Here is a 14,703-nt window from a genome sequence, read left to right as displayed (position 1 = left end):
TTATCTGAATTGTTGTGGTTTCAAGGAGAAGACCATGTGGACAGAACTGAAGTGGAGCTGCAAAGCAGTTTACCCTCCACATCCTCAACAAGTGTAGCAGTGCCTGCCAGTAGGCCTACTGGTCAGTACAACAAAAGACTCAGTATTCATGAAAGGTTCAATAGGGTCTGGCTGCAGACCTCCACTGTGAGGCTCCAGCAATCTGGGGCTCACCTCACGCGTGGGGACGGAAGTGACGTTCACCCTACGTATGCGTGTATACGGAAGCAGAGTTGTGCGCTTCTCCTCGTCGTGCGCTTGTCTTTGTGAGAAGAGGTTGCTAGCATACGGTATCATGCATGCTGTACTCGATTATGTTGGAAAAACAAATGACTTATATCGTGTGTATGCTTATTAAAGTTTTTTGTAACTATCCGCTACTTATATACTGCAGTTTTCTGTATTTCGCGTGTAACGATGGCTGTCAATATGAATTAGCTTTAGCACAATTACCAGCCACTTTGCTTAAAAGCGTTTTGTTTCTCTAAAGAAACAGGTATTACAATATGGATAAAGCATCATCTGTCATATATATATAACTGTATACTTTAATTTAATCACATCTGTAACTACAGGTCATTAACATTGCTTGCTTTGTCGAATTTAACAGTTAAATGGCTATAGCTAAGTTACATGTATTAAAACTGTCTAAGTCGAACTAGCTCTTTAGTGTTCCATTGATTTTGTCACAATAACGCAGATTTAAAAGCACTGCACCATTATTTCAGTTAATAAGAAGCTGGATAAATCAAGAACTCAGATCTTGTGTTTTTGTGGTACTGACTAAAGGCTCGCAATTTCACATACCCAATTATTCAACTGGTTAGGTTTGCAGCATTCTATACATTTCATTTACTTTCATTTATAAAGACAGGCATCTACGTATAAGTAATTCATAACTGTCAGGACACTGAGGAAAAAAGTAAATTTTTATTAAAACAACAAAAACGGAACTATTTACAAAATTTAAGCAAGTAAACTGAACTATTTACATAATTTAAACAAACTGATCTATTTACAAAATTTTAACAATAAAACTGAACTATTTACAAAATGTACACAACAAAACTGTTCTATTTACAAAACTTAAACAAAACTGATCTATTTACAAAATTTTGACAATAAAACTGATCTATTTACATGAACACTACAAAACAGTATATACATGCAGCTTCCTGGTATCAACCATTTCCCTCAGAAACAGCTCCATGTCCATTTGATTGCCAAATCTAAATGTAAATGGGGCCTGGATGTAATCCCTCTCTTCTTGTTCAACTATGCTGTCCAACAACCTCAGTCTGGTCAGTGCCTCTTCAGCATCCTCTTCTCCCAACTGAAGGAAATCCGGTGTCTGCACGACCTCTTTGAAGACATGTTCATTTTGTCCAATCCAAGAAATGGCCTCCTGCATGTCCTTGACAATCTTCTCACATAAGCAGAAAAAAGAGGTATATAAAAAATAGTAAATATTTTAGTAGCCATCACTAGCAAAGTGAATGGATTAAACAAAAAATGTTACAAAAACGACTGAAACGTATCACACACTGAAAGGTATTGTGCAATTATGTATTCTCTTGTATTTTCTGATTGTACCTTATTCTGAGGTGGTTCCTCATGTTCAGACACCCCAACAGGATCCAGTGTTTCAGGACCATCTTTTGTAAGTACTCACCTGGAGACTTTTGCTGTGACGGTGCTTTTTTAACCTAAACACTGGCTCCAAGTCATCTCTGAGGAGGGCTTTGGATTCCTCGGTCCAGTGTGCAAAGCGTTTTCCATGTCTAAAAAAAAAAAAAACGATATAAAAATATAAAATCATAAGACTGTTGCTATTTTGACTGTAATTATTAACTACTGTTACAAATGTTACATGTTGAGAATAACTGTTTATACCCTTCGAGTGCGAAATTCTCAATGAGCATCACACACCACCATTTCCGGAGCAATGCCATGTCGTTCTAAATGAAAACGTTAAAATAATACGTTATAACTAGGGGTGTCACGATTCTCTAAATCCTCGATTCGATTTCATTTTCGATTTGAGGGTCACGATTCGATTCGATTCTCGATTTTCTTGTTTTTTTTCTTGTTATTATTTTATGCCTCATAAAATTTAAATAATATATTTATTATTATTATTATTATAAATATTATAAATATTATTATTATTATTTATTAAGATATATATGGTAATGCCATCTAGTGACTTTTTTTGGTAGCAACAGTGTGCACTATTAAAACAAGCAGTTTATCAGAGCTGTGTGTGGATGGCTGGTGAAACTGCTCATTACATGAAGCTGCAGTTCTTCATCCAACCACTAGCAGCAGCAGCACCCCGCTCTCTTCACTCAGTCACTACTTCAGTACAGCCCAGCCACGGGCTACAGAGCTCAGCCAGTCCGTTTTTACTGTTTCTGTAAACAAATAAAGGTTTTAACCCCACTAACCGGATAATACAGCTCACTACAGTTCATCTTTCAGCCCAAGCAGCTAACAGCAGCAGGTTAGAACAGCCGACACGGAGTCACTGCTGGGATTACATTATAAACAGGTCAGTTAGCGCGCTGCTAACCTCAGGATGTTTATAACTACGGAGTTTAGTGGACACACCACGGCCGCCAGGTAAGTCTTTTAAAGGCTACTGAAGACTATTAAAGGCTATTAGAGTGTAACCCCTGGCTCCCAGGGGTTACAAGAGGTTATTGAAAGCATTATTGGGGGGCAGAAATCAGTACAGGCTGGTTAGATAAGTGATGTGGGTATTGTCTTATAAATATTTACACATAACTTATATCTCTCCTGAAAAGCTTTTATTTTAGTCAGAAACACGCTTGTGTTTACTTTATCTGAGAGAAAGATGTTTTTTTAATTCAATGGAAAGCAACAGGTGTAGTCAATTATAAGTTTAAGATTTTTAATCCACCTCACTGTGATCTATAGTCAGTGTTCTCAAGTCACACTGACACGCATTTCAGCGAGTTCACACGCTCTCACCTGCGCGCACCCACCCCTCCGTTAGATACAGATACAAAACCTGCGCGCACCCCCCCCCCCCCCCCTCCCCCGTTGGACAGATAAAAAACAGTGATCACACTCCCGCCGACACTCAAAACTTGAGAGCCCTGTCTATATTTCTATAAATCCGTTTTCAGTTTCTCCTCCGTGGTTGAAAGGCAGCTGTCTCTCACACAGCAGAACTGAGGGCGGGGCTGCGCTCATGCAGCGGCTCTCTATTTAAATGAATAGGATGCGCTGTGTTGGTGCCGCGCCATTTGCGTAGCGCGCGCGGGAGGGATCGTCGATCCTCTTTTTGACTTCGATACTCGAGACCATGACCTCATTACGATTCGATTTCGATAAAATATCGAGATCGTGACACCCCTAGTTATAACATAAGGTTGCAACTAAATTAAAACAAGGTTTCGTTGAAATAGGTTGAAACTACTCACAACTGAAAAGTCAAAGGGTGCATCCAGGACGATGTACAAGGCATACTGTACAAAGAAACATCATGTAGTTTTTTTATATAAATTTGCTTAATTTTAAATATACAAGTAGTGGTTGACCTACCATTAGCATAAATATGCCACAGACATTTCCAAAGGGTTGTCCTGGAAGGTCCTGAAATGTTGTAAAGAATATATGTCAGTTGAACACAACTAAATAAACAATGAAGAAAATAAATCTTTACCTTTAACTGCAAGCCAGTTTTTTCAGTCCAGTGTCCTGGAACCAAACGCTTTGCAAGTCCACTAAAAGATACCAAACAAAGTAGTGTGGTGGAATTTTGTATTCTAGGAATCAAACCCAGACTCAGAATCTCTAGTATCAAAAGGTAAAGCTTTATTCTGCAGAAGAGAACCTTGTCAGATAGTGACAGTGTTCTGACAAAAGAACGGCCAAGAGGTCGCTTAAGTACAATTCGCAACGCCCCTTACCCTATGAGCCAGGTGTCTGGAAAAGCAGAAACAAAGTCATAAAAAGGTCACAGGTGACATAACATCTATATGGAACGAGACACTTCCGCCCTCGCTCAACCGCATGAGCTGCAGAGAGTCGAGGAGAGAGTGACACACTTGCCTTTGAAACATAAAAAAACATTTTTCTTTTTAGAATCATATAATACACATTCAATTTGCCACTACACTCCCTCCTTTGATTCTAAATCATCATATATCACACATTAACATCTTCATAGAGCCCGCCCAGGTTTAGATCATCATATGCGTTTGCGTCTCGAGCACGAAGTTGTTGGTAAACCTGAACAGCTTGTATCTTGAGGAAACGGTTGAGAATGAAGGAGGAACACATCTTGAAAATACAGGGAAGACACATTATGACAATAAGGAAAACAATGAATACTGGCAGAACTACAGTCACGATCCAGTGTCCCCAGGGTCCTAGTAACCCTGAGATCCAGCTATACCAGTCACTGTCGCTTCCTTTCGTTACGCTTTCCACGTAGTCAGCCAGTTCAGTCAGATTATGCAGGGCTGCGGTGATGGCGCCTGCATCTCCGCCTCCATGGGGTATGAAGGTGCAGCATGTTGTTCCTATCATCTTGCATACTCCACCGGATGCTGCAGCCATTTGGTCGAGGACGAGTCTGTTTTGAAGCACCATGTCTCTCATGGCGTTCAATTCTTGTTTGATTCCTTCTCCCAGGTCTTTAGTGGTGTTGATTAATCTCATGAGGGCATATCTATTAATTTCCACGTGATCTCGCACTTCTCCTATGCCCACCCAAGGGAAAAGTCCCTGCCATACTTTTGCTCCGCTGGCCCAGATTCTGTATCGGTTAGGGACACCCGTTGATGCTGTTACCCACACTTGGCCTTCCCAGGTGTGGAGAACAACTCCTTCCACTGGGGTGCTACTGCGCCTTGCTCGATGGTGTGGGTGTTGATCTAGTTGTTTTATGTAAAATACATGGTCGCTTAGGTATGCTATAGTACATACCCCGCCCCACTTAGGGGGTAGGAATGCATAGGCGGTTGAGCCACATATGAAATACCAGTCTGCTAACACTCTAGTCCCCTTGGGGCCAGGTGCAATTGCAGAACACCGTGTCTGGTTGCTATTTTTTCCTCCAGGGTGTTCTGGGGTGGGTTGAACGTAAGACATATTTGTAGCACATGCTTGGGCATGTGAGGTCATGTCTAGTGCACACGTCCTGTTTTGCTTGCAGGTTCTGCATGCATCTTCATCAAGCATCGGGCAGTAGGTGTAGGTTTTTTTGCAAAGAGCATAGGGTAAATTCCCTAATCTAGTGGTCCCGTTATTTTGGACGCATATGAAGACTGTGGGTTTTAGGTGAGACAGGTGTACTGGCTGGTTGAGTTTTACTACCTGTCGCTGTTGCGGCCATGTCAAGAGATCAGAAAGCATCGAACAATTATTTCCTACGATGGGACTTAAGTCTACTTAAGTTGAGGGGAAGGGAGAAGTTTGCTGACATAGGTTTACCATGGATCCCCGGAAATATCGACAGGCCCATCAGGCATCGGAATTGTGATCCGCTAATGTTATATGCCCACAGGTGGGTTCCACTAACACTGGTGGGCATGTGGGCACAGGTATAACAATTAGTCAGGTTCTGTTGGTGAGATGTGTAGTTCATCAACTTCCACCATGTGTTTGATCCGAAGTGATGATCAGGTTGTTGGCCAGTGCCTTTGGTCAGCACCCCTAACAGGGTGAGGGTTATCAGCAGCATGGTCGCTCTTGATAACTCCGAGTGCAAAAAGGGCCCCCAGGGTTATCTCCCTAGTCCGCACAGAGTTAGTCAACCTTTACCACTGAGTCCCTCTCACCTTCTGTTGGTGCCTTTTTACAGTGGGTGTGGTGTATCCAGGTTCCTCTTCCCTCCGTTTTTACTGCGTGTACGTTGTCAGCAGCACCTGGAATGGTCCTCGCCACCTCGGTTCTTTCCAGTGTCGTCTGCGAAGGTCTTTGATCAGCACCCAGTCTCCTGGCTTGAAGGAATGTAGGTACTGGTCAGCTGGGCTCGGCAGTATCGCCTTTACCTGTGGACGAATAGCAGAAAGAGCTTCGTGTAGTTTAGAGCAATATGACACAAGAGAATCTGAGATCAGGACTTGATCCTCCAGTGGAGGACCAATTCCTGTATTTGGTGCTCTGCCAAACACAATTTCGAATGCACTAAAGCCTGTTTTGTGCTGGGGTCTGGTTCTAGTTTGCCACAGCACTAATGGTAGGCATTTTACCCAATTTAGCCCTGTGTCTTGTGTTAGTTTTGCAAGCCCATTTTTTAGGGTTCCGTTTGCTCGCTCCACTGCTCCCGCACTAGCAGGGTGGTAGCTGCAGTGTTTTTTCATGTCTATGCCTAGGTGTTTGGTTAGAGCAAGTAGGCCTTGTTGTACAAATGGTTTACCATTATCACTCGAGATTTTTTGGGATTAAACCCCATCTAGGAATTATGTCCCGAATTAGTGCTTTTGTTACAGCTTCCGCATCCTGTTTACCTGTAGGAAAAGCTTCCACCCATTTGCTAAACATGCACACGCAAACCAGCATGTACTTCTTTCCCTCTGCTGGTGTTAATTCTACAAAATCGATTTGCCAATGCTGAAATGGTTCTGTTGCTGGGGGATGTCCAGCCTGGTGTGTGTTAGTTGCTCCTGCTCTGGCTGTGTTTTGAGCACAAACAAGGCAGGAGGAACAAACATTTTTAGTGAGCGTTGAGAGGCCTGGAGCATACCAGTGTTTTTGTATACTGGACACAATCCCTCCTTTGGACATGTGGCTTCGCCCATGTACAATTTTAATTAATCCTTTAGCATATGCAAAAGGGAGACAAGGTTTATTGGTTACTGTGTGCAGCCAGCCTGTAGGTGTGAGTGTACAGTGAGATGTCCTCCACTTCCTCTTTTCTGCTTCTGTAGCGGAGCTCTGTATTTCTGCAAGGGAAGTGGTTACAGGGGACGCAGCCTGGATGTGCGCCTTTTTTGCAGCTGTTTTTGCTGCAAGATCTGCTTTCGTATTGCCTATAGTTACATCATCAGTGCCTTTTCTGTGTGCTGCACATTTGATAATGGCTAATCGTTTTGGCAAAAGGATTGCTTCTAGGAGTTCTGCCACCAATTGGTGATGTTTTATGGGTGTACCACTGGAGGTTAGGAATTTCCTGTGTTCCGGCGTACCTGGAGTCTGTGTAAATATTTGCTGTCTTGTTAGCTGCTATTTTACAGGCTTCTGTGAGTGCTACTAACTCAGCAGCTTGTGCTGAGTAGTCTGAAGGTAATGGTTTGGATACTAATGTATCTGTTAGCGTTACTACCGCACATCCAGCTTGGTTCACCCCCTTCTCATTCCTGCAAGCTGAGCCATCTACAAAAAGAATAAGATCAGCATTAGGGAGAGGTTCATCTTGCAGATCAGCGCGAGGTGTACATGTGTGTGTGAGAATTGCCACACAATCGTGTGGTTCTCCATCCGCCTCTGTTGGAAGCAAAGAAGCTGGGTTAAGCGTGGTGCACCTTTTTACTGTAACATTAGGCATATCTAAAAGCGTGGTATGGTATCTCAGCCAGCGCTGTGCTGACAGGTGTGAGGTTCTTTGATCCTCTAAAATTCTGTGTACTGCATGAGGTACAAACAGAGTGAGATCAGAGTATGCCACTATGTCACGAGAGGCTGTTACAGCCTTTTCTGCAGCCGCTATGGCTCTGAGGCAAGCTGGTAGGCCTTGCGCTACTGCATCTAATTTTGCTGAGAAATATGCTACCGGACGTTTGTACGGCCCGTGTTGTTGGCACAGTACAGATGACATATAACCGTCTTTTTCATCTACCATTTGTTGATATGGTTTGGTTGGATCAGGGATACCTAAGACAGGAAAGCTTTGTAGTTCTAATTTTAGGTTGACAAATGCCTCTTCTGCCTGTTCAGTCCATTCTAGGGTGGAGTTATTGTGACCCTTAGTGGGTATTAAACCCCTTAATGGTGCTTCAATGTTTGCATAGGATGGAATAAACGCTCTACAGTAAGATGCAGTTCCTAAAAATGACAACATTTGTTTCTTTGTCCGTGGCTTAGGTATTTTTGCAATAGCCTCAGCTCTGTCTGTTGAGAGTGTGTGCGTTGCACCCTTGAGGATGTGCCCTAAAAAGGTAACTTCATCTTTACAGAATTGGAGTTTCTCAAGAGAGGCTTTATGTCCCTCTTGAGCTAAATGTTTGAGGAGTTTTCTCGTTGCTTCTGTACACGCCTCTTTGGTGGGCGCGGCTATAAGAAGATTGTCTATGTAAGAGAGTAAGGTCACGCCCTCTGGCATTGTGAGGCTTTCAAGACTTTGTTTTAGTTCTTGATTGTAAATTGTGGGCGACTCACAGTAACCTTGGCACAATCTTGTAAATGTGAACAGTTGCTCGTCAAATTCAAATGCAAACCAATACTGGCTATCAGGATGTACTGGAACACTGAAAAAGGCATTTGCCAAGTCCATCACTGTATAGTATTTGGTGTTTTGTGGAACACCTGACAAAATAGTATGTGGGTTTGGCACTGCAGGAGCTCTCGCATGCACAACTGAATTAACTGCTTGTAAATCCTGAACAAATCTCCACCCCCCTCCTGCCTTTTTGACTGGAAAAATAGGTGTTCTTACAGGGGAGGATGGACAAGGGATTATAACCCCTGCCTCCTTTAGTGCTTCCATAACTGGTCGTATGCCTTCTAAGGCTTCCTTTCTTAATGGGTATTGTTTCTGTCTTGGTCTATAATTCCCTTTAGGTGTTATAGTGATGGGAGCACAATTTTTTATCAGCCCTACATCATTCTTTCCCTTTGCCCACAGCGCCTCGGGTATCCCCTGCAGTGGTGGGGGCAGAGGGGAAGAGATTGCTGGCATGGTGATCGACAGATCCTCAGCCAGAGTCAATATTCGCTGCACTAAGAATGTGGTTGGTGCTCTGAGGCGATATACGTTCGCTCTTTTACTGTATTGCCACTCATCTACCAATGTGGGCTCCCAATCTGAAAATCTAAGGGTTAACCGCAACCACGGCCCTATTTCCTCATACTGTTCGCATTGTGCTTTCCCCAGCGAGATATGGGGAACTGAGTTACATACTGAGAACAGCTGTTTCTGTTCTGTGTTTAGCTGCACTGAGGCTGCTGCATATTTTTTCCCCACATAGATGTATTCTGTGCGGATTGTTTCTAAAGAACTCTGTTTAAAAAAATCCTTTTCAAATAGTCTATCTCTGCCTTCATTTACATGAGTGGTGGTATGCAGTTGATCGGGCTGCATCCATTCTAGCTCTGACCCAAAACATTTGGACTGTTCCTGTGCTTGTTTTATCATTGCGTCCGCTAATCTTCCATGTGTTGGTCTGATTGCCCATTCATATACATATAATGGTTCTCCTATACCCTTCTGTACCCCCTGTATGGGTACTTCTGTTTGTGTTTGTACTGACAAGCCTTCAGGCCCACTGGTCAGATTCATTCCCAATTTACACATTAAATCTCTCGCTAACAGGTTCACAGGGCAACACATGGAGATTATGAAACTGTGTCTGAATTTGAAGTCATCTAGCTCACACTGTACCTCGGCGGATACAGGTTCACTATTTATCTTTCCTCCTACTCCCATAGTAGTTATGGTCTTTCTGGTCATAGGTAAATTTATTTCTGACCCCCGAACTAATGAGTGAGCTGCCCCACTATCTACTAAAAATTTCAATTTTTTCCCATTGATTGTCATATTTACAATAGGCAAATCAATTGCATTATTAGACAATTTAGCTTGATACATAGAAAATTTTACTTTCCTTTTGCTGTGTAGGCTGTCCTCCTCTTTGGTCTCTCCTTCACTCTCCTCCGCCCGTCATTCTGCATCCTCCTCTTCTCCTTCCTTCCAGGCAGTAGGATACCTCGGATCCTTGGGTTGCTTCTTGCACTGTCTTGCAATGTGTCCAGTTCTTCCGCAGTTGTAACAGCAGTTACGTTTTGTTTGGTCCGGTCCGCCTGGTCCATCTTTCTCTTTCTTTGTGTCTTTGTTACCCCTTTCGTCTTTCCTTCCCCTGTTCCCTTGGTTATGTACCTGGACCAGGGTCAGCATTGCTTGGTCGAGGGTGTCTGCGCGTCTCTTGTCTTTTCTTTTCTTGTCTTCGTTTTGCAGCCGCTCGTGGTGTCGGGCGTGGTCTTCGATCGTGCTCAGAGTCTGGCTTTTCTTGATTGCGTTGCAGATCTCTGGTCTGAGTCCCATTAGGAAGCTGTTCCTGAGATGTGCTTCCCAGGGACCCACCGCATCCGCGCCTTGTGCTCTGTTTGCGGGTACTTCCAATCCACTGTAATCTGTGTGGACTTGGGTTAAGCGTACCAGATAATCTTGAACTGTCTCACCATCTTCCTGCTTGCAAGCTGCAATTTTTCCAGTGTTGACGTGAAGGGGGAAAGCCGCTTCAAGTCTTGTTCTCAGATCCCGGATCATGTTGCGGTAGGGCCCGTTCGGATCGGCTCCTACCGCTGGGCCTTCCCACACAGGATTTGTCAACTTTACGTCGGTGTTCGGCCAGTTACGGTCTATTTTCGTGTAACTGGATCCTAGTTTTCTCAGGAGCACTCTTTTCAGTTCATTTTCAGTGGGTCGGCATGCTTTGACAAAGCCTTCCAGTGCTTCTCCGAAGCGAACACCTCCTACGGTTGCTGGATGGGGTAGGTCTCCTGCTACTTCCATGATGTCTCTTTCAGTCCAATATCGATGTACAAGGATGGGTCCTGCGTGACCGGGGACCTCCACCATCGGAGCTTGAAAGTGTCCCGAAGGTGGGGTTCCCTTGCTTCTGGTCCACGGGCCCGTAAGCCAGGATGTTGGAGCTTGTGGTCTTGGTGAGATGAAGCTCTCGTTTCCTCCGTACGGTGGAGGATATTCCATCTGTCGTCTTGCTGGAGTGTATAGGTTCTGGGGTGGAGGAGGAGGAAGGTCTTCAAAGTTCATCAGATCTTCTTCCTTTTCTTCTGGGGGGTCTGGTGTTGGAAGGATCTCTTCGGGTTGGTGGGGGTGTCGGTGTCTTGGTGGAGCGGAGTCGAGATCCGGGTCGACCTTAGAGAGAGACACACACTGGGAATCTTTGTTAGTAGGGTTAGGTTTGTTTGAGTTTCTTTGTGAGGCTTTTTTCTCTGCCTCATCCTGCCATAACTTAATTCCTTCTAACATTTCTCCCTTATATTTTCAATAGTATTTCTTATCTGATTTGTTCCATTCTGGATTTTCCATTTCTATTTTTGTCTGAAATCGTTTTAAGAATTTCTCCCCAAAACATCCCGCTGGTGGGAAGCTTAACTTAGCTTCCCAGAAGCGCAGATGCTTCACTGCCATTTCCCCATATTCTTCCTTCATTTGGAAGCATGCTTGAGAGGTCCACGGACCCTCCTTATATTGATATTTCTTGTAACTTTTGCAATTCCCCATGCTTACCACTTGATAATTTCCTCTGAGTCCTTTTTAGTCCCTTCTGCCAACCTAAGTTTGAGGATCCGGATTCCTCCTTAGTCTACCTCTAGACCTTGACTGAACTCGCCTACGCGGATCGACTTTTACATCTGCGCCTACGCGCTTACTGCTAGTCAGCTCAGTTTTGTTCTAGAGGTTGACAGAACCCGCCTACGCGGATCGACTTCTTCAGTTACGCCTACGCGCTTACTGTTAGTCAGTTCAGTCCTGCTATGCGCTTACTGTTAGTCTATTCAGTTCTGTTACTGAACCCTCTACGCGGATCGACTTTTACATCTGCGCCTACGCGCTTACTGCTAGTCAGCTCAGTTTTGTTCTAGAGGTTGACTGAACCCGCCTACGCGGATCGACTTCTTCAGTTACGCCTACGCGCTTACTGTTAGTCAGTTCAGTCCTGCTATGCGCTTACTGTTAGTCTATTCAGTTCTGTTACTGAACCCTCTACGCGGATCGACTTTTACAGCTGCGCCTTTTATTGGCATAGGGTCACTAAATAAGGTTTAAGTTTCTACCCACCTCTGTTAGTTCGTGATATCGCTGCTCCCCTCCAGGTGACAGAGTTGGAGTCCTCCGCTGAGTGTCTCTTCCTCTTACGAGGCCTCTAGCAGATCACCCCTTTCGGGTAACGAGCGTCCTCAGGAGTCCCTCTCACCGATCACCCATGGAAGAGGAGACAGGGTATCCTGTTCTGTGACGCCAAATTTGTGGTGGAATTTTGTATTCTAGGAATCAAACCCAGACTCAGAATCTCTATTATCAAAAGGTAAAGCTTTATTCTGCAGAAGAGAACCTTGTCAGATAGTGACAGTGTTCTGACAAAAGAACGGCCAAGAGGTCGCTTAAGTACAATTCGCAACGCCTCTTACCCTATGAGCCAGGTGTCTGGAAAAGCAGAAACAAAGTCATAAAAAGGTCACAGGTGACATAACGTCTATATGGAACGAGACACTTACTTCAGCAAGCAGAAACAAAAGTCATAGTAAGGTCACGGGTGACATAACATCTATATGGAACGAGACACTTCCGCCCTCGCTCAACCGCATGAGCTGCAGAGAGTCGAGGAGAGAGTGACACACTTGCCTTTGAAACATAAAAAAACATTTTTCTTTTTAGAATCATATAATACACATTCAATTTGCCACTACAGTAGGATTGAAGAAGGTACTGATTTTTTTAGTTGCAAACAGCAAGAGAAAAGGTCACAGAGTAACATGACCTGTAACATGCTATGCACACACCACACTCTAAGGCCTCCCGAACACGGCCCTTCCAGAAAGTTATTCCATACTGCAGGTTAAAGAACGTAACCGGCCAAAGTACCAAACATAATGAAATTAAAGTGACCTCAACAGCAGGTCTTATATGTCTGATCACGAAATCCCTGTGATTGTGGTGCTTGGGAATACTGTGAGTCAAGAAAGAGCATTTCTCTCTCAGCTGGCTTCAATACCTAGAAAACACATGCAGCCTGTTGTCTTAGATTAAATGCAGAAGGAAGAAGTGAGTAATTTTAATTAGCATGTGGCACAATGACACCTTTAAAGACACACTGAAAAGAATAACTCACAAATGTAAGGAGTGATGGCATAGTTATTAACCCGATAACTCAGTGTTTATACTTTAATATTTTTCCTAATAGCATCCCCCCACCCACCCAACTTGGCTTATTCCTCATACTGAAAACATGACTTAATAGTTGTGTAGGCCAAATGTCATTCTGCAAAAAACAAGGAGCAAGCAAAAATTTTTTACTGAGGAAAATTACAAATTAGTCAAACTGTGACTTCAATAAGTAACTTTAATCTGATTACTGGACTGGAAATAGTAACGCGTTATATTACTTGTTAATGTAAAAAGTCCAGATTAGCGTAACACGTTACTTATATAACTGAATGGAAGAAAGTAAATATAGTGCAGAATAAAAAAGTTTCCCGGCATAAGCATGCATTATCACATGTCAATCTCCAGTTTGACTTACACACAACATGAAGTGACCCGGATTTGATACCCAAATGGGTATTAACAGGAGGTCTTACAGGTGCGTCATTCTAGAAATGAAAACATAAAAAGCATAAACCACTGTGCCTAGACTGTAGTCTGCAAAGTATGTGTTTTTATATTGTTTACTTACAGGCAGGCTGAGCATTGGGTCACAATTATGTGGTGGCAGCCAGGTTGGGACAACGTACAGGTCAACGATGAAAATGTCTTTCCCCTAGGAAAGGGTATCAATACAGGAAACACTAAAAAATTGTTTCTCCATTGAAAAAAAACTAGGTATAAAAATTACACTTACACATGATTTGGCCATTTCCGTTATCAGTTCAAAGCAGCAATTTCCAATCTAAAAAAAGAAAAAACATGCAAAACAACAACAACAACAAAGTTATACTGTTGTAAACAATCTGTGCAGTCTACTCACGGTTGCCTCCATGTCTTGGGACGTGCCTAAGGACAGAAAGTCTTCTCTTGTCAAACAGGTTTTTCCAATCCTGACTGAGCTCATTTCCTGGCCTTTCAGAGTCCAGGACATAGGACAGCTGAACACACAATCAAAATATATTAGTGCATGTTTTCAGCATTACCTCGGTTTCAATTATTAACAAGATAAAGTTAAATTTGCAAATACCAGTTTCTCTTGATTAGGGTGATTTCCCAGTGTCCATGAACTTCTACAGGCTTTTATGTTACCAAATGTTGTGAGCGCTTCGCATTGCAATCCACACTGGACATTTCCTGATGATGTAGCAATAAACATAAATCACACGGTCCAACATAATAAAACATTTAAATTATAAAAAGAAAACTAATTCAGCAAAGAAAACACTATTGCATACCCATGTCAGATGAAGACTGAAAAGATCTTTCCTGCAGCAAATCAGTGGAGGATTGAACAGTAGATGACAGAAAGGCCTCTTCTGTGTATAGACACAAAAATATAGTTATTGTAACACTTTATATCTAAGGCTGCTTCATTTCATCCAATGTATAATAAACAAATACTTTTTATACTCACTCAACACAGCTTGTCCTACTTCATTCAGGGCAATTGTGTGCATGTGGTGGAATTTAAGGCCTTTATGCAGTTGCTGGTCCAAAAGTTGCTGGTTTGTTCCAACGTTGCGATGGTGAATTATGTTCCGCATCATAAAAACGTGTGTTGACGGTGCCATGTTGTTTAG

At 43.1% G+C, this 14,703-nt stretch overlaps 1 protein-coding gene across 1 annotated transcript; it reads right to left on the bottom strand.

Moving 5' to 3' along the window:
* Positions 1–13,565: 13,565 nt before the first annotated feature.
* Positions 13,566–14,703, bottom strand: LOC111192744 (uncharacterized). The gene is made up of 6 exons (XM_049473238.1): positions 14,538–14,703; positions 14,359–14,439; positions 14,151–14,257; positions 13,944–14,061; positions 13,818–13,865; positions 13,566–13,736 (listed from the first exon to the last, which is right to left on the bottom strand). The coding sequence occupies exons 1-5, from the start codon at positions 14,692–14,694 to the stop codon at positions 13,846–13,848; spliced, it is 483 nt and encodes a 160-aa protein (XP_049329195.1). The 5' UTR covers positions 14,695–14,703; the 3' UTR covers positions 13,566–13,736; positions 13,818–13,845.

The sequence above is a fragment of the Astyanax mexicanus genome, unplaced genomic scaffold (assembly GCF_023375975.1).
Source record: "Astyanax mexicanus isolate ESR-SI-001 unplaced genomic scaffold, AstMex3_surface scaffold_35, whole genome shotgun sequence".
NCBI lineage: Eukaryota > Metazoa > Chordata > Actinopteri > Characiformes > Acestrorhamphidae > Astyanax > Astyanax mexicanus.
Note: the sequence above shows the minus strand (reverse complement) of the source record. Positions and strands in the feature narration are given on the sequence as shown.